The 24,717-nt window shown below is 36.5% G+C and overlaps 13 protein-coding genes across 13 annotated transcripts; 2 read left to right on the forward strand and 11 right to left on the reverse strand. All coding sequences in view use genetic code 12, as the record gives it.

The window, feature by feature from the left end:
• Nucleotides 1-5: 5 nt before the first annotated feature.
• Nucleotides 6-2,258, forward strand: RTT101 (cullin; the record flags this gene model as incomplete). The annotated part of the gene is made up of 1 exon (XM_007372638.1): nucleotides 6-2,258. The coding sequence occupies one exon, from the start codon at nucleotides 6-8 to the stop codon at nucleotides 2,256-2,258; it is 2,253 nt and encodes a 750-aa protein (XP_007372700.1).
• SPAPADRAFT_146373 (ubiquinol--cytochrome-c reductase subunit 10) lies at nucleotides 1,091-2,650 on the reverse strand (the record flags this gene model as incomplete). The annotated part of the gene is made up of 2 exons (XM_007372639.1): nucleotides 1,091-2,535; nucleotides 2,599-2,650. Coding segments are annotated over 2 exons (279 nt in total), but the record flags the coding sequence as incomplete, so codon positions are not given.
• Nucleotides 2,651-2,786: 136 nt separating this feature from the next.
• Nucleotides 2,787-3,285, reverse strand: ACP1 (Acp1p; the record flags this gene model as incomplete). The annotated part of the gene is made up of 1 exon (XM_007372640.1): nucleotides 2,787-3,285. The coding sequence occupies one exon, from the start codon at nucleotides 3,261-3,263 to the stop codon at nucleotides 2,874-2,876; it is 390 nt and encodes a 129-aa protein (XP_007372702.1).
• Nucleotides 3,286-3,445: 160 nt separating this feature from the next.
• On the reverse strand, nucleotides 3,446-5,051 carry ARC35 (Arc35p; the record flags this gene model as incomplete). Its single annotated transcript, XM_007372641.1, has 1 exon — nucleotides 3,446-5,051. The coding sequence occupies one exon, from the start codon at nucleotides 5,027-5,029 to the stop codon at nucleotides 4,037-4,039; it is 993 nt and encodes a 330-aa protein (XP_007372703.1).
• Nucleotides 3,477-4,010, forward strand: SPAPADRAFT_133056 (mitochondrial 37S ribosomal protein uS12m; the record flags this gene model as incomplete). Its single annotated transcript, XM_007372642.1, has 1 exon — nucleotides 3,477-4,010. The coding sequence occupies one exon, from the start codon at nucleotides 3,477-3,479 to the stop codon at nucleotides 4,008-4,010; it is 534 nt and encodes a 177-aa protein (XP_007372704.1).
• A 2,234-nt stretch (nucleotides 5,052-7,285) lies between the features above and the next one.
• On the reverse strand, nucleotides 7,286-8,878 carry SPAPADRAFT_58513 (serine/threonine protein kinase; the record flags this gene model as incomplete). The annotated part of the gene is made up of 1 exon (XM_007372643.1): nucleotides 7,286-8,878. One exon carries the CDS (start codon nucleotides 8,841-8,843, stop codon nucleotides 7,326-7,328), a length of 1,518 nt encoding a protein of 505 aa, XP_007372705.1.
• Nucleotides 8,879-10,779: 1,901 nt separating this feature from the next.
• OYE32 (NADH:flavin oxidoreductase/NADH oxidase) lies at nucleotides 10,780-12,157 on the reverse strand (the record flags this gene model as incomplete). The annotated part of the gene is made up of 1 exon (XM_007372644.1): nucleotides 10,780-12,157. The coding sequence occupies one exon, from the start codon at nucleotides 12,134-12,136 to the stop codon at nucleotides 10,832-10,834; it is 1,305 nt and encodes a 434-aa protein (XP_007372706.1).
• Nucleotides 12,158-12,830: 673 nt separating this feature from the next.
• SPAPADRAFT_58515 (CAP domain-containing protein) lies at nucleotides 12,831-13,724 on the reverse strand (the record flags this gene model as incomplete). Its single annotated transcript, XM_007372645.1, has 1 exon — nucleotides 12,831-13,724. The coding sequence occupies one exon, from the start codon at nucleotides 13,722-13,724 to the stop codon at nucleotides 12,831-12,833; it is 894 nt and encodes a 297-aa protein (XP_007372707.1).
• Nucleotides 13,725-14,661: 937 nt separating this feature from the next.
• On the reverse strand, nucleotides 14,662-15,408 carry SPAPADRAFT_58516 (uncharacterized protein; the record flags this gene model as incomplete). Its single annotated transcript, XM_007372646.1, has 1 exon — nucleotides 14,662-15,408. The coding sequence occupies one exon, from the start codon at nucleotides 14,912-14,914 to the stop codon at nucleotides 14,717-14,719; it is 198 nt and encodes a 65-aa protein (XP_007372708.1).
• Nucleotides 15,409-15,537: 129 nt separating this feature from the next.
• MSI3 (adenyl-nucleotide exchange factor) lies at nucleotides 15,538-17,688 on the reverse strand (the record flags this gene model as incomplete). The annotated part of the gene is made up of 1 exon (XM_007372647.1): nucleotides 15,538-17,688. A coding segment is annotated over one exon (1,828 nt), but the record flags the coding sequence as incomplete, so codon positions are not given.
• Nucleotides 17,662-19,812, reverse strand: NPL4 (Npl4p; the record flags this gene model as incomplete). The annotated part of the gene is made up of 1 exon (XM_007372648.1): nucleotides 17,662-19,812. The coding sequence occupies one exon, from the start codon at nucleotides 19,666-19,668 to the stop codon at nucleotides 17,977-17,979; it is 1,692 nt and encodes a 563-aa protein (XP_007372710.1).
• On the reverse strand, nucleotides 19,793-20,548 carry SPAPADRAFT_58520 (uncharacterized protein; the record flags this gene model as incomplete). The annotated part of the gene is made up of 1 exon (XM_007372649.1): nucleotides 19,793-20,548. The coding sequence occupies one exon, from the start codon at nucleotides 20,402-20,404 to the stop codon at nucleotides 19,844-19,846; it is 561 nt and encodes a 186-aa protein (XP_007372711.1).
• Nucleotides 20,549-20,555: 7 nt separating this feature from the next.
• Nucleotides 20,556-22,442, reverse strand: HAC1 (transcription factor; the record flags this gene model as incomplete). Its single annotated transcript, XM_007372650.1, has 2 exons — nucleotides 20,556-21,379; nucleotides 21,593-22,442. 2 exons carry the CDS (start codon nucleotides 22,440-22,442, stop codon nucleotides 21,222-21,224), a joined length of 1,008 nt encoding a protein of 335 aa, XP_007372712.1.
• Nucleotides 22,443-24,717: the final 2,275 nt, after the last annotated feature.

Here is a 24,717-nt window from a genome sequence, read left to right on the forward strand (position 1 = left end):
CAAGGATGTCCCACCTAGACAGCAGTAGTACAAGGGAGTCTACCCCGTCACATTCAACCACACCATCCCATCTTAGATCATCAACAAGCCTAGACATAGATCAGTCCACACACAAGCGAAAGAAACCAAACCATACATCTAGTACTGTTTCTGAATCAGTCATACTCCAGCTAAACGAAGCAAAGAATTCAAGTTATGCCGTGGTAGATATCGTTTTATCTGGTGGTGAATTAGCGCACTCATATAGTCTATACTATCGCCAAATTGAAAACCTATGTCGATTTAAACATATTGAACAAAGCCAATTGACACAAGTGTTGTATGATAAGTTACTGACCTATTTTAATACTCAGATCAAACCAGAAATAGACAGAATATTAAGTGGGGAGAATGATGAACAAACCATGAGCGAGTTTTTAATGTTATTTAACCAGTATAATGAAAAGCTTCGCATATTGGCTCGGTTGTTTCTATATTTGGATAAGAATTACTTGCTACAACATTCAACCAAGAAAACTATTATTGAATATGGGTTGTTTTTGTTTGTTGAATACGTATTGAATAATGAAACTGGTTCAAATCAATTATCAAGAATATTGTTACATAAGCATGACAAACTACTTCGTACACAAAGAGTGAGTAATACCATTAATCCTGTAACCCAGCAGTTGACAAAACTACTTATAAAACTTCATTCAACTCGTACACCGCCTACATTTGAATTCAACTTAACGTTAATTCTGAAGATTATCGATCATTATAATGAATTGAAGGAAACTTGGAGATGTCAACCAAATTATATTATTACTGTATTTCATCATATGAATCAAGAAATTGGGTATTTCAAGACATGCGGGAAGGATAAAGAGTTTATACAAATGTTGTTAATGAAACTTCGGTGGAACTTGATCTTCTACGATTTCAACAATGTTATACGTCATGAATTGCCCGAACTCATAAACAAGCCAGAGTTGAAGCTTCTTTATCTGTATTGTAAAATTACAGAAGCTGATTATAATTATGATTCAATGTCAATATTTGTTTATGAGGTTGGATGTTTTCTAATGGATGAATTTGAAAAGGTGATACAGAATTCACGAACAGATGGTAAGTCAGTAATTCCTACATTAGTTGAATCATACAGTTTTTATACTGAGAGTTTAACCAAACTTGGGGAATCAGACTCGCTTGAATTTGAACTTCGAAATTCCCTTTCTAGAGCAGTGAATACCGCGGGCAACAATACATACATTATATCCCAACTATGCAAAAATATAGACTCATATTTCAAGAAACCAGAAAATTTTCCAAATTTTGAGTATATCATGATTATTTTTAAAGCTATTAGCAACAAGCATGAATTTCTTATGTTTTACAAGAAAGATTTATCAAAGAGATTACTATTAAACAAGTCTAATGTTAAGGATGAAGAGAAATTAGCATTGGAATTCCTTGCTGAGATTGGAGAATCTGATGAAGATAGTATTTCACTTAAAGTCATGTTCAATGATTTGCAATTGTCAGCTAGTGAATATCCCCAATTGGCAAGTGCATCAGATTTTGAGTTTGTTCCTTTAGTTTTAGAAAAGAAGCACTGGCCTTCTCCATTGTATGAAGAGCTCACCATTACTTTACCCAATAATTTCCAAGAAATTCTTGACACTTTCACTACCAAATATTGTGAATTAGGCGAAAAGTTTAAACTGAGGAAATTGGATTGGAATAATTATAAATTGCATCAAATAATCATTATCGGACACTTTCATGAGGACATTGAAATTCAATGTAATTTACTTCAAGCGGTGGTTATAATTTTATTTAACGAGAAGCACAACTACACTTTAACGGAATTGAACCAACGTACTTTAATGGACGAACGGTTATTACGACAAGTGTTAGATACTCTTGTATCCAAGAAGTTGGTCATACAAACAGAAGGCAGCTTCAAATTGAATTCACATTTTACGTCCAAATCACGAAAAATTAAACTTGCCATGCTTAAAGATAAGCCAACGGATATGACAGTGACCATGTCCATGGAAAGAAATAGACAAGAAGAATACAAAGCCACTATTGTTAAAGTTATGAAACAACATGAGAAATATTCTATGACCAATTTGCTTCAAGATTGTCTTGATTTACTACACAAGCGTAACCCCACAGCTCTGGTTCATGACTTGAAAGCATGTATTGATGTGCTTATAACTAACGAGTATTTGAAACGACAAGATCAAGATACATTAATCTATATAGCGTAGTCTGTTTATACAGGATTATATTAAAATTTTGAGTATGTTGTTGGTTTAGATTAGACTGGGACATCTTCTGGATCTGGGTTGTAAACAAAGTGTTCACCAAAGTATGGGATCTTGGAGTAGAAAGTATTTCTGAATAATGGAACACCTTCGGTGAAGACAGCAACTGCAGCACCGGCAGCACCACCCCATAAGATTAAGTTTGGAACATAAGATCTGACGGTATTGATGTTGAATTTTCCAAAGTTTTGAACAGTTTTATAAACTGGACCTCTGACGTACTAATTGAAGTTAGTATAATAGCTTCACACAATTGAATAGATAAGTATACTTGTTTACATACTGAAACCATTTTGCTTTATATGTCTATGTTGTGATAGTAGTAAGAATGCACTGGTTAAATTTTCACAACTTTTAAGTAAGCAGTTTTTTTTTGCTGACGTTCATTGGCTTAACGGGCATCACGTGATAAATTTTTGTAAGACATATAGAAGGTGTAATATCTTTCAAGACATCTACAGTGTAGTTAATCGAGTAATTCATTAATAAATACATAGAATTCTATAAGTGCCGTACCTCTACTCAAAAGGATACTCCGGAACTATACATCAGGCAGTTTTAAACAGCATCAGGTTGAGCCATGATGAAATCAATAGTTTGACCAACAGTCTTCAAACTGTCAGCTTCATTATCAGGAATTTGAATATTGAATTCATGTTCTAATTCAATAACAATTTCAACAACATCTAAAGAATCCAAACCTAAGTCATTTACAAAGCTAGCATCTTCACTAATATCACCTTCCTTTGGAAGAATTGTCTTGTCGTATCCTTCTAACAATTCCAAGATTCTTTCCTTGGCTAACTCACGAGTTAATGCAGGAAAGGCAGCGTATGATCTAATCATTGTTATGGTTGGCATTGGTCTGATTAAACTTGGTCTAACTATTGGTTGGACACGGGCGAGCACTGGTGCTCTCAATGATCTAAGTACGGTATTTCTGAACATGATGCTATAGTATTTTGCTTGTATAGTGTAAGCAACTTGATTGAAATTTTTTCTGGTTCTTCATTTGTAGACTTTTAAGTGGTGGTTTGGGAAAGAAGTGCGACATTTCTTTCCCCCGAACGACATTATTGTGAACCTTGTGAACAAACAAAAAATTTTCACAGTAATTAAAGCTTGTTATACCCACTGATTTCAACAGAGCACAAGACCACCATGTTCAGATCATTATTAGCTAGTGGTGCTAGATTGTCTTCATCATTAATGATGAGACAAAACCCAATCGTTAGTAAACCAATCACATCATATATGAAATCCATCAGTTCAAACATCCCCCAATCAATCTTTAATTCAACCATGTCAATAAGACATGCCACTATAAATCAAATCAAATACGGAAAACAACAAAAGCCAGTTAAACAAACCCTCAGTAAATCACAAGAATTACAGAAAAATCCATTCAAAAAGGGTGTTGTTGTCAGAATTATGATTTTAAAACCAAAAAAACCTAACTCGGCCATGAGAAAATGTTGTAGAGTTAGATTGAGTAATGGTAAAGTTATATCTGCATTAATCCCAGGTGAAGGTCACAATTTACAAGAGCATCATATTGTATTGGTTAGAGGTGGTAGAGTTCAAGATTTGCCAGGTGTTAAATATAGATTAGTGAGAGGTGCTTTTGATTTAGCTGGGGTTGCCAACAGAGGTAGTTCAAGATCTAAATACGGTGTCAAGAAGCCAAAACAATAGTGTATATATTCGTGTAAATAGCTAAATTAAGATCTATCAAATCTTCTTCCACTGGCAGTCTTCTTTTCAACAACATTTTCTGGTTTTGCTCTATTTAAGATTTTGAGGAATTCTTTAACTCTAAATCTCATTCTTGAATGCATGTATGCTTTAGCACATTTAATATGATAATGGAAATAACTCCTAAATAATTCAATATGAGAAATACAATTATCTCTTTTATCACCTTTGACTAAATGTCTTGGAAAAAGCACAAAGGTAACATACCCTTTATTGTCATTATCACCACCGTGAACAACCTGTTGAATATCCAAAGGTGGCGAACCATGGGTATATATCACTTGAGGAGCAGTTTGTACTGCTCTCTTTCTAGCATCCATGAATTCTTGCAAAAAAACCTTACCGAAAATTTTATCGGTTTCATCTTGGAACACAGTCGAGAATATAACGGTGACTCTATCAAAAGAAGGTTTTAAATAAATGGATTCATCAATTCCACGATATTTGATAACCAATATAGGCTCGTTGAGCAATTCTTGTTGAACTTCTTCAGAATAAGTATTGCTGTTGGCATACTGTTTACTCAATTCATCATATCTAGCAAATGCTTGTTCAAAGGGAGCAGCCATAGAATGACGTTTCAATAAACTCAATTGTTCAATTAATTCTTGCTTGGATTCTTCCAGCTCTTCAATTGCTGCTTTGACGTCCAAAACAATACTGAAATTATAACCTTGTTCAATCTCTCCACCAGTCAAGACAGTCAAACTAGGAAAGTTTGCATACTTGTTAGATAAGTAATTGACGACGCCATAGTTAACTAAATCATCCCAGCATCTCAAATATACGCTGATTAATATCAAATTCCGATCAGACAAGGTTGAAACATGAAATGTTGTGAAATCAAAGTCACTAACAATTCGATCTAACGATTTAGGATTGGCACTAGGATCACTAGGGTAAAGCCTTTCAGTTAACGTATTTTGAAGTAAAAGATTGTTCTGTTCAATGTGTAGCATTGTTTCAATTGATTGTGATGTTACTGCCAACACTGCCTTAGTTGTTGAACCTCAGTTAGTTTTGTTCTTGTTGGCTGGCAAAAGGGGTGGTGAATTTCTGTCCTGCATAAAGCATCCACTTCGGCAATAAAAAGGAAGTTGCTACCATGTGTATGGGTAAGTCCAACTTGGTTCCAAAAGGTGCTAAACTCAGTGGTGCTTCTAAATAAGAAAGATAAATGTTAAGTCAGGTGGGCAAATAGTTGTGTAGTATAATTTATGAGTGGTTCAATAAGGTTGCTAGGTTATTCAAAAAATGAGAATCCAATTGAAGCTAAAGCCAAGGTACATACTGAAGATGGCCAAGACTAGAAATAATACTGCTTTGTTATAGTTATTTTTCCATATATGCTATAATTTTGACTACAATTTGCTACTGGGTTTTCTATAATGGTTTTAAAAGGATGTATTTTCTAAAAATATGTAGTCTAGGAGTATAATGCAAATAGAATTATTTTAGTAATAACATTGCTACAGTGTGAGCTTTAATACCTCAAAATCTTCTCAGTATTTACCCCTTTTCTAAGTGTTAATAAGAATTATTCTTCTTCAGAGAATTTCTGTGCCGAAAATTGTACAGATATACTTAAAGGAAGATAAACAAAAACAATTAAAAATTTGTTGCTTTTTTTGCAACAAAATCGGCACCTTTTAGTATTCTACTTCACACATACTAACACCAAACTAAGTGCTTCACAATGGTGGATCATACAAGTGTGACAACTACCTTGACTATAGATAAAGTACTTGAAGCAATTACGGTTACAGTAACTCACAATGCATATGTTGTTACTGTTCCATTTATCTTCCAATTTGGTGACACCAAACCAGGAGAGGAACTAGTGCTGGAAGTAGATTCAAATTATATGAAGATATCTTATTTATTGGTTGCACTGATTTCATCCTATTTCATTGCTAGCATTTTATTTCCTAGTCAAGTTACAAGCTTTCAGAAACTGGTAAGTTGGTTGTTCAAAAAGGTTATTGGGTTATTTAGAAACAAGAAATCTAGTGAAGAAAAGGTTATTGAGGTTGATGAAACTGAACAAGCTTCAAAATAGCTCAACTTGACTTGCTATGGTTTGCTTGTTATGGTACACCAGTTGTATTTGTGTGAATATGTTGTTGCTATTTTCAAAATGCTATCTATAAAATCTAACCAAAAATCAACGAAATAGCCACAAAATTTTAACTAATATAACCGATCTTAAAGAGAGATTTCCATTTAATCGTTATCATGTTTACCTATGTAGAATTCAGCAAAAGTGTTAATTGCTATTGTTTCTTGATTCTTTAATTCAATCACCCCTTGTTATTGTAACAGCCACTAAATAAATACCTTGCAAAAATTCTTTGTTGAAAATACACCCTTCTTCTATTCCTTATAACCCAAAAAATTATGTCCACGTCATAATTAGTAGGGTCTACAACGGTTACTTGAACGTTAAAAGCAGATGATGCTATCCTCATATCTAATCATGTATAGAGGAACTATACGTATTAGTGCCATATATTTTGCTACAACGAACAAGAATGGTGACATCGTTCTTCATCTACCCAATAAAAGAATTAAATCTCAGAAGGACCCTGGTATTGCTCTTAATGTTATTGATTGTACTTAATGGCATCACCAGAATGATAAGGAGCTTAAAGCAAAAAAAAAAAGGAAACGATAAAACAACTGTGGAATTGGAGGAGAAGGACAAAAGTATTTGAACTGATATCACAGAACATCTTCTATCTTTCTCGTCTATCGAGTTCTCTGTCATTACTTCTTACATCTTCTACAATCGGATTAATAAACACTTTACACTTGCATTCAATTGTTTCTGGTAATTTTGACAACCATTAACTAAATTAGGCAAAGAAAAAAAAACAACTATTTGTTGCAAATGAAAGCCAACACTCAGTTAACCACTGACCACCACTATGGAATACACCGATTACACAACTACTTTAACCGAAACGTTTGAAACTGCAACAGTATTTACTGCCCGAGTAGAGACCATATTCCGGAGTACAGCGAGAGTTTTTGTTTCTACTCAGCCAGACAAGCTTCAGTTCTTTGAGCGCTTTGTGGAACCATTATGCCTGGTAATACTTTTAGTTTATTCAATTTACAAACTTAAAAGATTGCTTACCCAGGAAAATCAAAACCGAGAAAGAAATGAAGGAAGAATGTTTTTGCGCTAATCTTGAGACTACGTCAAGTTTCTCAAAATATCACTGTTTAACCTTTATTACTATAGAATATATTCTACTGATAATAGAAATTCCCATTGTTGTTCCCAGATGTAGCATTCGCATTGACTCCAGACATAGGTATAACCAGTGGTGATATAGATTTACCAGGCATGGATGTAGCAGTAGTAGTAGTATTAGTAGCAGTAACTTCCTTTGACCAACCTGGGATATCTTCACCAGACCCACCCACAGGTCTTTCCAACACCACATTCTCCAACCCTAATACATCACCTAACCAACTATGATTGATCATCCCACCGGCATCAGCTCTTTTCTCAGGTTGTATTTCCAACATGGGTCTCAAGAAATCGGCGATTTCAATAGCATCACTGATGGAAAACTTGTATTTTTCACTCAAGACATCTTTCAAACTCCATGGTTTAAGTTTGACTATTCGACGTAATTCTCCTCTCAGATTGAAAAACTCATGAGAGTAATAACTCTCCTTTAACATTTCTCGTGGGAATGGGCCAATCAATTCTATAATCTGGGCAATATGGTCATCATCTTTCGAATACGTTTTCCCATCTCGTGGATCAAAAAGGTAATCTCCGGTTAATAATTCAAATATAAGACATGCAAATGACCATAAATCACTCAGTGCACCCCAATGATATCCTAAGATTACCTCGGGTGATCGATATTGTCTTGTTTGAATCTCATCGGTGAAATGATGGGTAGTCCAACATGCATTACCTAAATCAGCAATCTTTACTGAAATTAACTCGTCTTCGTTTATGATTATATCGTTGGTGGTGGCATTGTTGTTGATACTACTGCTGTACATGCTACCGGAATCCATTGTTGGGATCTTGACTGGATCAACATTTGGTTGATAACTGTTGTTAATTGACATTGATGAAAGTGAATTGTCAAGGGACGCTCCTTCTTCGTTCGCTTGAGGTTGTGGCGATTCTTCTTCTACTGTTGAATGGGGAATTGATGAATTACCCATGGAACCAAAGGCCGCAATGTTGGAAGAAGTTGGCACGGTTACAGTTCTAATAGGTGTATTTGCTGTGGTTGAAGATAATCCGTATACATTTGTAAATGATTTATTGAAACTTCTTAATGGTGAAGGCAATGGTTGTGAACCAGTGATCAAAGTGTTTGATCTTCTTGTTCTTCTGCTTCTACCCAACGAAGGAGAATTTGAATTCATGGTGGTTGCAGAATGGGTTGGTGTAAGTATTCTTGCGGCTGAACTTGATGATAATAAGGTATGGTCTTGGTATGAATTTAATGGAGAAGATTTCTTGGAATTGTTAGAAAGTTTCAGCAACTTGCGTTGTAATTTGCGTTTCATATCTTCTCGTTCTACAATTCGTACAATTGCTTCAACATCACCAATTTCAATCAAAATATTTTCTGGTTTCAAATCGGTATGAATAACTCCACAACTTCGATGCAAAAAATCTAAAGCTGCTAATAATTGCTTAGCAATTTGTTTAACAAACACTATTGGAATACCCCTATGCTTATACCGTCTAATTAATCCCAACAAGTTTTCTCCTAATACTTCAAATACCATAACTACATGGATTCCATTGGGACCTTTATGTGTGAATGTATCTAATAATTGTATAACATGTTGATGGCCAGGGTGTTGGATATCTGAAGTGGTTACTTTATCTAATAACTTAATTTCGTCAATGGCAGTTTCAGTATAATGCTTTGCCGATCTCACAACCTTTACTGCTACATGACATTGCTTATCATTATCTCTCGCCAACCAAACTGTAGAAAAGTGACCCCATCCCAACTTTCGTACCAAAGTATATTTGCCGTCTTTGTACAGCTCTCCTATATAACAGGGATGATATCCACCAGGAACATAATCACCCAAATCTTCTTCATCGGCCGGATTCACTGGTTCGTCTTCGTCTGAATCAGAATCCATGTCAATCTCATTCATAATTTCTAAATTGTCATCATGGTGGGCTCTAATCTCCAAAGGTATTTCGTGGTCGTCATCTTCAAAATTTCCTTCTTTGTGGTGGTTTGGGAATGCAGATGTTTTCAAAGGGGACAAGTCTGGCTTGAAATGTTTGGCTGATGAAGGTGTTGTTGATACATAAGGAGTACTGTGCTGTATCAAGTTAGGAAGTAGTACTGCCGGTGGTGCAAGGGGAGTGTCATGGGAAGTAATGCTAGTTTGGGGGTGTGATAATTGGGAAGAATTTGATCCAACCAGGGCTTTGCGGTTGATTGCTTGTTGGTTGTTATTGTTGTTGTTTTCTGCCTGTTGTATGGCGATCGACAACTTTGATTTAGGATTGTTTGGCATTGTGAATGTTGTTTCTATACAGGCATGCAAGGAAGGTCTAACTGATTGCTTAGAAATTTAAAACACTTAAATGTGTGTGTGTTTCTCGTAAGTGTTAAAATAAGGCTCAAATTTTGATCCACAAACTGTTTTGAATATTGTGGTTATGACTCTTTACTGTTGTCTAAAGATAATATGTTTTGATTTGTAGTATAAACTATATGTTAAATGCAAGTGAATTGGTGCCAAAATAAAGTAGGTACTGTGGGTAATCTAATATTAAAGGTATTGGCAATGTATACTTATATGTTTGTGTACAGTTGATGATGCTAATTAGCCCAGCCTTCTATATTTGCCTGTGACTGTGATGATTACGCATTCAAAAAAAAAAAAAATAAAATAAAATAAAAAACCAGTTTTTGATTTCATATTTTCGTTACATCTTTTTTTTTTCTTTCGGCTTATGTGATTGTTCTTCTTTTGGAGAGGAGGGGTTTCAAGTAGTGGCAATCACCACAAAATTTCTCTACACTCACGTGGACTAAGGGTATGATGTCATTTGCTCTCGAAATCAACCAACACAGTGGTAAAATTAGAATTGCACCATTCAGGCATTGTGAAATTCTTGAACACACAATTTCAGTTAGATCTTTCTTGAATTAAAATAAATTTTACGGATAACGGTTCGGAATTTAATTTTTGTTATGGTAGCGCTGGCTAATATTTCGAAAAAGCGACATGGCGTGTATTGGCAAGACTACCTCAGAGGGTACTACCTTTGTTGCCAAGCAAATTATAAATGCATGTCAGGAGTGGTGACAGGAATGTGTGTATACTGTTAGGGCGTTGCTTTGAGTTTCAATGACAAGAAGAGAAAGAGAGCGAGATAAGAGGAAGAATAAGCGCAAGCAAGCACAAAGTGTAGTTGTAAAATGGTGAGATTTAGTGCATGTTTTAGTTTTGTCTAACTATGCCATATTAAATGATTGGGTGACTTTTAGTCACCCGCTTGGTTTGATCCCCTGATTGGCCCTTTGTTTGTTTCTATCTTTTTTTTTTTCTTATAGCTTCGGCTAATCGGTTGAACTCAGCTTTAGCGTTGCATCTATCTGATTCACCTTTTTCCATCACATGGTATTGTTGATCTCTTGGTTTGACACTTTTTCTTTTATCTAATTTTTCTTTTACACTACAACAGTTGACATTTTCAAACGTTCAATTTCATATACAATCTATAACTCTATTCATCTACATTAAACTTGCAACTTGCTAGTTCTTTCAATCAAGTCAATCACTTGTTGTCTGTTAGGCCACCAACCCCATCCATATTGTAAAGATTGATGAGATCTAACGCCTAATTTGTCAGCAAATTCCCAAACTAAACCAGGATTTCTTAAGAATCCTCTACCAACTAAGGCAAGGTCAAAGTCACCTTTTTCGATATACTTATTAATTAAAGCTGGATCTTCATGAAGTCCACCAACAGTAGCAACAACTACTTTATCGCCAACATGTTGTTTAATGGCACGGGCAAGTGGAACATGAATTGGTTCTTTTGGACCGTCAGTACTCTTGGATAAACCTGATCTTGGTGGTTGACGGTAATCATTACCACCAGAAGAAATATCAAGTAAAGAAATACCTTTAGTGATAACTAAATCAGCCAACTTCTTAGAATCTTCGATAGTCCAAGCTTCTGGATCTGGCGAATTTTCCACTGCGGAAATTCTCAAGAAAACTGGAACGGTACTTGGGATCTTGGACTTGATATTGTCAATAACTTCAACTAAAAATCTAGTTCTGTTTTCAAAACTGCCACCATATTCATCAGTTCTCTTGTTGGAAATAGGACTGTAAAATTCATTAATCAAATATCCATGAGCACCATGAATTTCAATAGCATCGAATCCACTAATTTCAACAGCTCTCTTGGCTGCATCCCCAAAATCATTAACAATTCTATCAATATCCTTCTTGGTTAATTCGTGTGGAACTTTATAGTTACCATGTGGTCTGAATGCAATTGAGGATGGAGCAACAACATCGTCTGGCCATCCACCAACGGATTTGTCGGCAATTTGTTCCAAGTGAACAAATAATGGTTGCCCACTAGCTTTTCTACCACCATGGTTGATTTGAATTGCAATTAATTGACTTTGAGAGTGAGCAAAATCAACAATAGGCTTTAACTTTTCCGCTTGAGCATCAGTCCAAATACCTAAATCATGTGGAGATAATCCACCATCATGACTTACGGCAGCACTTTCAACAATGGTAATACCTGGACCACGCGAGACAATGGAACCATAGTGGATTAAGTGGAAAGGGGTAGCTTCTAACTTATCATCGGCTGAGTACATACACATTGGAGAAACACCAATACGGTTATGTAAACGAAGGTTTCCTACTTGAATAGGTTGAAACAATTTAGGAACTTCAGCTTTATCATCCTCTTGGTAGATAGTCCCGGCTGGAACTGGTTGCTTTGGGGTATAGTATGGAACAACGTCAGAACGTTCAGCTTCGTCAGATGGAGTAATGTCGTATTTGATAGTCATGATAGTTGTTGGTTATTGTTTGATTAGAAAATAAGTGAGAGACATTAGACCTGGAAAATTCCCTATTTATATAACAGCCAATTTTTTTTGTCGCGGAACGGAAAAACGTCAAAAAAGAAAAGTTGTTTGCAGCCACACGTCCTAAATAGGAAAAACAGATTAGTAAGCGGAAAAACGGGATATAGTCTTGGCAGTTAGGATCACCAGAATTTTCTGAGCCATGTCCATTGTTTATCCCCCACGTAGATATCATGAACTACGTGGTATATACCGATAACGCCTTTAAATATTTGTAAGCAATGGTTAAGTACGGTTAAATGCCGTACATAATTTGTCAGCAATGGAAGCACTAAAAAAAAAAATGAGGTAGTTGAGCAGGATAAGCTACAGTAGGGTTAGTATACGTTATTGAGTCGACGTGCTCTCTTGTCATTGGATATTATTATTGCAACTTGCTATACTGCATGTAATTATCCTCGCGTTTTAATCTTGAAGCCTAAATTCAAGCAAGTCTAAACTATGATTCAACAATTAATTGCTCTTGCGTGACGTAATGATATGTTTAAATTGAATTACAGCATATATTTTTTTTGTTGCATAAAGGTAATATTTATTCAATTTGACATAAGACATATAATATACAATCTAAAATAAGAAATTGGGAGATACAAAAAAGAAAGAGCTAGAAATAAGATTACCTTTTGGTTGGTGGTAATATATTGTCTTTCCTGGCATCTTCACTATTCACATTACCAGCTGGTTCATAATTGCAAACGATATACAAACCCCATTCTCTGCTAGTTCCTGGATTGAGATCGGTACAGTTCTTATAAGCACAGCCTACATCAGTGGTGGATTTCCAAATCAATGCTGTAAAATGGTTCAACTCAGTTCTGGTCTCATAATCATAATTGTCACCTTCGCTATACCATGCATCAACTACATCAGTACCACTGGCATATCCTAACCCTAAATTTTCACCGTAGGGATTGTTCTCAGTATGCACTAAATTGTTACCACAGACATACAGATCAGCTACTTTCTGAGCAAACTTATATACATCCTGGTTCCAGCTTAAGGGTGGTGCTCCATGGCGGGAACGTTTATGGTTTTGAGCGTCAAGTATTTCCTTTGCAAATTCGCTAAGCTCAGGATCAACAGTGCTGGGTTCGGCATCACCCGAGCTAGTTGGAGAACCTGGCTCTTCAGTAGTAGGCAAAGCCTCGGTAGTCAACGTGGTTGGATCTTGAGAAGTGTTATCCAGAGGAGCATCAGTGGTACCCAGGGTAGCTGGCTCATTACCCGAAGGAGCATCAGTAATATCCAGAGTAGCTGGCTCATTACCCGAAGGGGCATCAGTGGTACCCTGAGTAGCTGGTTCATCATCTGAACGAGTTCCAGTGGTTCCCCTAGTAATAGGAGCCTCTGTACCAGATGGATCCGGAAGACAACAAGGACCATCAACGGTAACATATACGGTGGTTGTCAGACTACACACTGTAAAAGTCTTGGTAGAAGTGGTAGTTAAGGCTTCTGAGGAAGCAATTGCTGATAATAAAGCGATTGAAGCAATTTTGGAGAATTTCATTGTGGCAATTCTGGCTGTTAATACTATTAGTTTCTGTAGAGAGATTTGAAATATTTGGGATCTCATTTACAGTTATATAATTACACAACACGAATTCATGTGATTCCTTGGTTTACGAACTATTACCAACCATCTGTTCAACTCTGGTCCTAATTTAGAAGTATCCCAAAACGCGAATCTCAATTCAAACTTAAAATCCAGAACGAGAAGAACTTTTTGTAATTACGATTGTAAATAAACTTCCTAATTAGGGGTTCACTTTGTATTAATCCAAGCAACATATCTGAGGCGCTCAACTTCCAAAGGGGGAATCATAATAGTCAGGCTACACGGATAATGAATACATACCTCCTGTCCAGTTTCACAGCTTTTTGTTATAAACTTAATTCGATATGAGGAGCAAGTAAAATGAAAGTTATTGGATTTAAGTTGGAAACATTTGATTATATTTTTCGTACCTGTCAAATAAATACGCGTTCGAAAACAGGCTTTGTACGTAAAAAACCTTAATCAAGAAGGGTCGTAAACAAGACAAAACGTGGCAAGAGTTGCGTATTACGCGATTTCCAGCACTCGAGTATGTGAGTTGTCTAAAAATGATTATGCATATATGCTATTTTTTTTATCTTTTTCAGATCATTTTTAACCCAAGGAAAACTTAAAGTTGCAAAGAGGCTTATCAGATTTAGATTTCTATTGTTTACATGACCTAATACTACTTTCAAAGAAATCTATAGTACCAACAAACAAAAGTTTTATTATACGTTCTTTTTTATTACTGTATATAAACATTCGCCTTGTGAAAATGGCGTTTTACTACCAATGAAGGCGCCTAAGGTACCATTTTTCTATGAGGCAATAATGTTACTAGCACTATTAGATAGTGTTGCACTACATCTCCTATAATAAATAACTTTCTTTTTTATTTTTTTTTTTTCAATTCTTGTATACCAGTTATAAAGTATAATCTAAATCAAATAGTTGAGAACGGATTAAGAAAGCACAAACAAAAATTCTCTAATAACTCGGCGGTAATATATTACCTTGCTTAGCCTCTTGGGTATGCATATTACTGGGTGGGTCATAATCACATGCAATATACAACTCCCCCACGCCCAGTTAAAGCCTGAAGTAAGAATAGTACAATTCTCATAAGCGTAACCAATCTGAGTACTTGATTCCCAAATCATGGTTGTGAAATGATTCAATTCATCACGACTGTTGTAATCCTATGTTTTGTTTTCATTATACCAAGCATCAACAACAGAAATTCCATTTTGTCCACCGACAAATAGGTTTTCAGCATATGGATTATTCGGAACATGATGTAACACCTCACTACAATTATATTTATCCGCGGTCTTTCGGGAATAGTTGTAAACAGTTTGGTTCCATTTCAGAGGGGGAGATGCTACACGGAGCGCACGTTTTCTATTAGTAGCGTCAAGAACCTCTTTAGAAAAATCGAGATCCTTTACCTTTCCGAAACCAGCTTGAATTAGTTCTTTTTGGAGTAGTAGAAATTACTGGCTTAGTAGTAAAACGTAATGTAGTTGGAAATTTAGATTTTAAAATAACTGGTGTTGATTTAGGTAGTGAAGCTGACACTTTAGCCCTAGTTAATGTGGTTGGTGTGGTTGGTGTTTTAGATTTGGTTGAAGATACTGGAGTTTTAACTTGAGATAAACAACTATAAATACTAGTACAATTTATAAATAATGCAAATTCGGAATAACTTCCTGGTCGCAATCCACAGATAAAGCTATTATTCGAATTAGTTGCTACTACAATTCTTCTACATTACAAATCAATCACAACAAAATTTATCTCATTTTTATAAAATTAATATTAAATGCCTAAACTTTAATCCATTTCAACATCTTCATCTTGCTTCTTGGAAGCTTCTCTGGCAGCAGCCATCTTTTCAGCCATAGCAGCAGCTTGGGCAGCTTCTTGCTTTTGTCTATATTGTTCTTTCTTTTCTTGTTCCTTGGCTAAGTATCTTCCTCTGATGATGTTACCAATAGAAGCCAATTCTTCGTACTTGGCGATATACTTGGCCTTGGTTGAATCGTAACCGTCATCGTATAACCAGTCTTCAGTCTTGGTCAACATACCGGATAACTTTTCCTTTTCTTCTGGAGAAGCAAATTCACTGTATTGGTCATCCAACTTACCTCTCAAGTCATAAATGTATTCTTCAAGAGCATTCTTTCTGTCTTCAGTGTCAGCGACCAACTTGTCTTCCATAACCATCGCGTTTTCTTGTTCAATCAATTCTTGAAGCTTGGCTGGTGGTAAGGCAGCACTTTCCAATTCAATGGTGCAGTCATTCTTCTTGACCAACTTCTTGACTTCACGGTATTGAGGTTCAGCGTCTTCGTCTGCTTCTTCACCTTCCTTGACTTCTGGTTCAATCAATTCCTTGACCAATTGTTCTTCGACGGTGTAAGCAGCTTCGACAGTGTAGAAACCAGATGGGTCATTTCTCAACTTAACCTTGGTGGCAATGGAAGCTTCACCTTCGGATGGAACAACACCAGAAATCTTCCATTTGGCAACATTGACATCAGTACCAGCTGGTAATTCTTCTGGCTTAGTGTACTTGGCTTCAATTTCAAAGTCACCGCTTCTGAACAAAGTGATGATCTTGGTGGATGGGAAGGAACCACCTCTTGGGAAAACTTCCAAGTGGTCGTCTTCTTCATCTTCTTGCTTGTCCCAGAAGTAAGAAACGGTGTATTGGTTGTAGTCTTCAAACTTGAATGGTCTGACTCTGACAGTTGGGGAATGACAAGCACAAATGTAAGCGTTACCTCTGGCAATAGCTTCATCTTGGTTCAAAGTGAAGGATAATGGCTTGCCGAAAATTTCAGCCAACTTGGCCTTGATGGATGGAACTCTGGTACAACCACCAATAAGTTCAATAGAGTCCAAGTCTTCAACGGCAATACCGGCTTCTTGCAAAGCAAGTTCAACTGGAACATTGATTCTTTCCAATAATGGCTTAACCATTTCTTCCAATTCTTCTCTGGTTAAAGAAGAAGAAACATCAACATCATTCATAACACTTTCAATGTTGAATGGAGCTTGAGTGTTGGCAGACAAAACCTTCTTTAATTTTTCGGCAGCAACTAAAACACGGTAGTAAGCCTTTGGATTTTCTCTAACGTCAATCTTGTACTTACCCTTGAATTCAGTAGCAAAGTGTTCAGCAATAGCTCTGTCGAAATCTCTACCACCAAAGTGCTTGTCATTGGCAGAACCCAAGATCTTCAATTCACCCTTCTTAACAGCGGCAATGGAAACTTGGTAGGAAGAGTGACCAATATCAACAAAAGCAACCTTCTTGAATTCGTCTTCTGGCAAGTCGTTTTGCTTAAAGACACCGTATCCAACAGCGGCAGCGGTGACTTCGTTGACGATTCTGACTGGGTTTAAACCAGCAATCTTACAAGCGTCAGCAGCAGCACGACGTTGCTTTTCGGTGTACCAGCCTGGAACAGAAAGACAGATATCGGTCAAGTTGGCCTTGGTTTCCTTAAAGGCAATGTCCTTGATCTTGTTAATGTACATACCAGCTAATTGAGTAGCGCTGAATTCAGTTTGCTTACCTAAGAATCTAACCTTGGCATTGATACCACCGTCTTCGTTCTTGGTTAATGGAACAGTAAAGTATTGTTGTTCAATGGCAAAATCAGGGTGATCGTAGTCTAAACCAACGATTCTCTTCAAGTTGTCGACGGTGTTCTTGATGTTAGAAGTTTGTTGGTTCTTGGCTGATTCACCAAGGTATCTGTTCTTTGGACCAAAACCAACAAGGGTTGGAGTGGCTCTGTTGGAAACTTCATTGACAATAATGTCAATTCCTCTGTTTCTAGCACAAGCAATAACAGTGTTTGTGTTACCTAAATCAACACCAAATGGAGTGGACATTGTATAGTTCTTTGTATATTTGGAGTATAAAAGAGAGGGAAGAGGGAAATGGCCACCAAAAAGTGAAAAAAAACTTTTTTTTTCTTTCTCTTTGTTGTTGATGGAATTGCAACGTTGAGGAGTGTAATTTTTTTTGTCTGACTGTCTGCGTCACATCACAATTAAAAAAAAAAAAAGTCGTGCGGGTTCCACGGCATTCGAGAAGCTTCTATATAGGCTACCACGGGAGAGGAGCAACATAACCCAATAACTACTCCGCAGATACCATGGAATACGGATGATTCACGTGTCACATCTGATAGTTGAGTTTGCTATTCTACTTATTCTCTTCTAAAATTGTAATCAACGACATCCAACCAGGACTTTCAACCAATCTAATATAATCATCTTCATTCTTGTCAACAATAAACTTGAATATTGACTCCATTTCTTGAGGTCCCAAAATATTCAATCTGGCTAAATGACACAAGAAATGGAAGTTGCATAGTTTGGCTTTTCTCACTTCGTAGTCTCCTCCATTCAAGTACTTGTACACAGTAGATAAATCTTGAACATCGCCCATAAATTCTCGATTCTCAATTGTGTAATGGTATTCACTGGTGAACATCGGCGTTGGATCAACAGGGAAAGAATCTGTGAGTGAAACTAACAAGAAATCAACTGGGAACGTTGGTTTGGCATTACTCTTAACTTCTAAGCCATATTCGTTAATCTTAGAGTATTGAATATCAGGAACATATCTAGTGGAACTGTTCTCATTGACATAAACCATAGATGGTTGAGTGCATCCAGTGATTATATCTGCTTCCACTAATGCTTCTGCTCCAGTTGAAACTTGATACAGTCGAGGTTCAATCTCCCCCAATAATCCACCACTAACAACACAAGTCACAAATTTGGAGGAAAATTTCCCACTCAGGGTATACTTGGTCACATTCGGATACTTGTGCTGGAATCTGGCAGCCATGATACATTCAAGATTCGTCAAGAAATAACTATCCTTGTGTCTTTTGCACAACACAGTACCGTCTTTTCTTCCTGAATCAGTCAAATCTGTATACGCAATTCCTACTTTAGTTAATCCCAATTTGGAAGCAATGGCATCGATTTGCTGTTCATCATCCCAATTTAAAAGAGTAACTCCATCAAATTCACCAACTTGAGGAGGTTCATAAATCAGTTCGACAACTGCTTTGATTCCAAGGGGAACCTTATCAAACGCTTCATATCTTCCATACAAGTATCCAAATCTTTGCACACCGGTACTTCTCCATCCGTTAAGAAACTCATTCAATATTGACGAATCGGCAAATTCAACATGGTCAACCATTCTAAACTTTTGCTGTTGTAACGTGATTGGGCTAGGCTGACATTTAGAACAAATACCCTTAGGATAAGGTTGGTGTCCTTGTTGACAATGCAAGTCGATTTTATAATCTGGTTCTTCCAAAGGAGCAATGTATGATCCGCCATTATTCTTGTGTTTCTCCGCTTGTTGTTTGAGATAGGCATGGAAAGAAATATGTTTGATGGCGTGTTCACTACGATAGTTTTCATCCCATGGTGGAAGTGGAGCACAGTATTCGCACATCCCACGGGCACCGTGTCGACACATAGACGAAAGTGGACGAGCAATTAATCCTTCTTGCTTATCAAGGGCAATGTCAATTGGGAGTTCTTGGACTTTAGTTGGGCCAAGGTTGGTGGTAGTTATTGGAACTGTAGGTGTAGAAGTTGGAACTGCATTTGGGTCAATTGCGGTTTCGTATGATACAAACAACATGTCTCCGTTCTTTAGTCCTAATTCCTGTACGGTTTTACCGCAGTAACCTTTGGCGGGTTCACCTTTTTGTGATGGTGAATTGGAAAGTAACAATGATTGGGAATTAACTGCCGACGACAATTTAGTGAGTAACTGTTCTAGAACGGAAACAAAATCGGAATCTGAGGATGTATTGATACGGAACATCCCATCTTTGGAACGGAACCTAAGTATAATTGACGCCATGGTGGATGATTAACGAATGGGCTAATTGTGATTTTGTAATTTTTGTTTGCCATCGTTTTTCTCAATGGAAAATACGCCAAAATTAGATCCAGAGTTAACAAGCTGTATAGAGTTAGAACTAACCAATAATATAAACATAGTAGTCAATATACTTACATATATATAATACAGTGGTCTATACACTCATATATACTCGAATGCAATCACTCAAATCCCCAACTATCATCTTTGACTTCATTTTATATCTCTGTCGTTTCTTATCATCACTGTTAATATCTATTGTATCCCCATCGTCCTCTCTTGGGATAACAAATACCAGCTGTCTGACAAGCATCCGCATGTCACCTCTATGTCTATCGATATTCGGATCCATCTGATACTCTATTCCTAGCCGATGTCGTATGAGTTGGAGAACTTTAACTGGGACTACCACCTTGACCCCCTTCTCGTCAACGGATACGTGTCCAGAATGTCCCAGACTAGAACTTGACTCATCATTGTCTTTTCTGGTTACTAGTTCAACAAGCCTGTCGTGTATTATGGGGAGAACCTTGGTGTTTATATAAGCTTGCGATAGTCTCACTTGGAACTTATTCTTGAGCGTGATTAGTGATTTGGAATTTATAGCTAGTGATTTCTTGTCTGAGGAAGTGCTATGATTGGAATACCCTTGTACAAATATTTTCAATGGTATAGCTTGGTTTTGCACTGATATGAAAGCAATCTGTGGAGGCATGGGAACGTAGCTATCCAGTGTTGTGGTGTTGTACTATTTATTTACGTATTTTTCTGTAGAGTGCAGCGATTTTATAATCCTTGAACTGTAACCTAATAACGGGCACCATCAAACTTAAATACTACAAGATGAATCTACACCTCATGTTATCAATAAAAAATCTATCAATTTAATATACCAGAACTATAAACACCAAACAAACCCATTCAAATATCCATAATGAATACCCAATTGAAAATCAATAAAAAATAAAAAATAAAAAATTAAATCCAAGACATACAACACATTAGATTCTTTCTCCAAGAAAAGAACAAAAAGAAACAAAACTCTTTCATCGTCAAAGTATCCAGTAGTACTAATCTCCATCGAAAAACTATAACCATCTTCAACCATATACTAAAGAATTGTCGCTGCTCAAAAAAGGCGCGCCAGAAACTCGTTCTTGATTAATTCTGATTTAAACTTTCCTTGGGATTTCCCACGAAACCGACAGAGTCCAAAGAATCATTCACATCTTCTCTTCTAGGAATATTAAAAACCAAATTCGTAGTTGCAAAATATAAAACACAGCTTGTTTTTTTTGGATTTTTTTTTTTGAATTTTTTTTTCTTTTTTCAAATATAAAACATAGGGTACCCTTTTCCCAGTATGGATCAAAAAATTAAATAGGAATCAGTGGTTTACCACACCCAATAAACAAAAATCTAACAGTAAAAATCAAACTAACCATATTATAAATACATGATAAAATAAAACCATAAACAAAAAAAAGTAATTCCGGAACCAAACACTTCTTTCTCACCCAATAAACATAAACTTAAAATGATAAAAACTCTTCAATATCTAAACCGTAATTATCATCATTCGCAATTCCAACTTGTATACGTTCATCGTGTCCGTCTTCTTCTTCCGTCATTATAAATCCATCTTCACTAAACTTTTCAAACAAATCCAAAAATTCGGGTATGACTGGTGCTGCAGACCAAATTAAAAATACCCACGCCAAAACTGATAATTAAGGGCCAGCCTCAATAAAACTAAATGTTTCACATTTTTGTCCGTCACCAATCTAATTAGTTACTACAATGCTATAAATCTCAGGGACAAGCAGAGAACTGTAATAGGTTGGATTAGGATTGGTGGAACGGTAGAAAGTCATGGCGTCGATATCTTCAGGTGACAAAATTACTGCTGAATTTTGCCCCAACTCATACGAATCATGGATATGTGCGTGGTGTTTAGGAGACGACATCGAGGATGAAGGAGTAGTTGGAATACTTGATGAAGTAGAACTCAACAATGGTGATGGGGATTGGGAATGTTGAGAAGTGGTTCTCATAGTCAAGTCAATTGGGGAATTGATTGGAGAATTGATTGAAATGGGGGAAAGGTAATTACATGGTTCCTGAATTGGATGACCCATGGTAATATAGTCATTAGATTCTTGTTTAATGGGTCTCATCTTTTCTTCAAAAACTAAACTAGTTGACCGAGTAGGTTGTTGTTGTTGAAGGGGTTGTTGTTCTTCAACTTCGGTTTTCACCTTTCTTTTCTTGTTGGGAGTTTCATGTTCTTCTTCTTCTTCGATATCATCATCAAGATCATCATCATGGTGGTTTTGATTGTTTGATGACGACTTTCTTGAACTAGATAAATTGTCATGAATCTTTTGTTTCAACTCAGACAAATCCTTCAAAGCTTGCAAACCAACCAGCTTCAACTGTTCTTCACTAACTAATTTAGAAACAGCACTGAAATTTTCTTCAACCTTCAACAAATTAGCTTCAAGCTCGACAACATAAGCTTCCAAGTATTCAACGTGTTTCCTTTTCTTTTCACGTGAAGCATGCGCAGCACGACGATTACGAAGAATACGTTCAACACGTCTTTGCTCCTTCTCTTCCTTAGTTTTGGCTCTCTTTCGTGGTGGAAGAGCCGTCTTAAAGGAACTAGCCATGTCTACTGCTTCCTCAGGGTTAGCAGTATTATTGATGGCGTTGGTGTTGATGGAAGGGGATGTGGATACAGTAGCGTCCATGGTTGATGATGTTGTTGGTAGTGGTAGGTGATAGAAAGACCAAGATAATTAAAGTATTATATTGAAATTAACTTTAATAGGAAAATTCTTAATGTTCTAGAAAAGGTATACGTGGGAAATTTGATTCAGATTTATACTTTTCCATTCACCTTCAAAAAAAAATAATGACCAAACAAAAAAAAATAAAATTATAAATAAAACTGAAACTTTAAAATCATACAACCAAAAAGGGAGAATGAAAAAAAATAAAAGGGGGTGTGCATGTGGTCGACGTGCGCCAAGGTCACCGCAGCTTTTCGTGAAGGAAATTGGAAGGAGTCGTGTACATACCGTGATATTTTTTGGTCGTGGCTGTAATTTATTTTTATGTTTTATATTTTATTTTGTGGTTTATTTTTCTGTTATGTTTGTTGTAGTACAAAGGGTACCTTTAGTTAGTTACCGTAGTTGCCTTCGTCGTGTGTGGTGTCTAATTTAGGTAAGAACAAAGGTAGTGTGAGAGATCACAAAATCGGAACACTATGGAAACACATAGAAAAACAATTGCGAGCACGGATCAACACTTGCCACAAAAACTATGCCAGGTATGACGACAACATGCTTACTTCTAAAATTACATTTAACTTTCACGTGCTTTAGCCTGGAATTTGTCTTGTCAATCGTTTATGTTTATTTCATAATTTGAAACAAGACGTGTAAAGGTCTGGGCCCACGTCTTACGAAGAAATATTTAATTGAAAAATTCTTGAAGTGCATTATATGGAAAATATTTTAAACGAAAATAATTCATAATCATTATGTGCAGTGTGGAGGGGTTTTGTTTGTTTCTTTCCCTAATAAAATTTTGTGGTGATGTGCAATCGGGGCTTTCATTTAGGGAGAGGGGATATCTATTCAATGTTCCACTCCCTTTGTTATGAGCTGGATGTTATCATCAAAGGCGGAAAGGTCGAATAATTTTTCAACTATGACCATATATTAAGATTTTTTTAAAGTATTTTCCGTTTCGGTGACATTTTTTATTTTATTTTTTTTTTTTTGCGGTTGGCTGAATTTAGTTGCTGATTTCTTGGTGCTAAACCTGTTGTAGTTTAATTTAGGAAATTTGCGATTTTGTGCTTCTCCTAATCCTTCTCGTCTAAGTGAGGAAGGAGCCCAAAATTAGAGACGATGTTACACGCGGTGCAGAAACAGCAATTTTTTCTAGATGTAGAAGTTTACTTCGGGTAAAGAGATATCAAATAATTTTCAATACTGTACGATTTGGTTAGAACAATGGAGAAAAGAAACTGTTGTCATGTATAAAATTTTCTTAATGCACCTCCCTGTTGTAGCATGTACTCTCTTGTTCCGCATTTGGGCGGATTTCTGATCTGGGTTGACATGGTTGAGATTTGTAGTCTTGCTATTATGCCAAGCGATTTCCTATTCACCTGCTCTAAAACCGAGGTTGACAGTATCAACTGATATTCTATGCTATTATTAGCTTTCCTCTTTGCACGTATCAAGTTCGCGCTAATTCCAGCTTTTATCTCTGGTGATATTTTTAACCAATTCTTTTAAAATATCATGTAAAAATAAATATACTACACTTGTCCATTCAGCATACGTGGCCAGAAGGATTTTCGTATAGTAAGCACTCAGATGAGTTGGTGAAGGTGAAATAGGGAGTAAGTCCGCCGCCTTTGACCCCACAGTTGGTAATTACGAAAACTATTTTTTGACAGAACAATAAACAATAATCCTCAAATAATTCTATCAGTTCGTAAATGAAAGTTAAATGAAAATTAAATTTTGTTCGTATTTAGACAAATAGAGATTGTTTTGGATTAGAGGATACACACGTGTAGAAGGCAGAAGCGCAAATGGGGGGGGGGGGGGGGGGCTAGCAATCAATCTGAAAAGGGATAAAGTTATATCGGGTTATGAGAATTACGAGCGATGCCACAGTGTGTATGTGTGTGTGTACGAAACCTAAAGTCCAGATTGAGATAACACCCCCCCCCCCGCCCCCTCCCTAGATATACCAACCCCTATTCTAGCAAGGATCCATTAAGAGTAACCTCAGGCATACAAATCTCGGGAGATCTTAAGTTGGGAATCTGATTGTTAGTCTTGCGCCCAACATCTGCAATAACCATAATTTCATGAAGGCAGAAGTTCAAACCTGTCAAACTTTAAAGTCCCTATTTTCAAACTTCTTTTTAAACACATAATTCAAATCATCATAATTCAACCTTCAATACTAAACATAAAACAAATATCTTTGTTATAC

The sequence above is a fragment of the Spathaspora passalidarum genome (assembly GCF_000223485.1).
Source record: "Spathaspora passalidarum NRRL Y-27907 unplaced genomic scaffold SPAPAscaffold_1, whole genome shotgun sequence".
NCBI lineage: Eukaryota > Fungi > Ascomycota > Pichiomycetes > Serinales > Debaryomycetaceae > Spathaspora > Spathaspora passalidarum.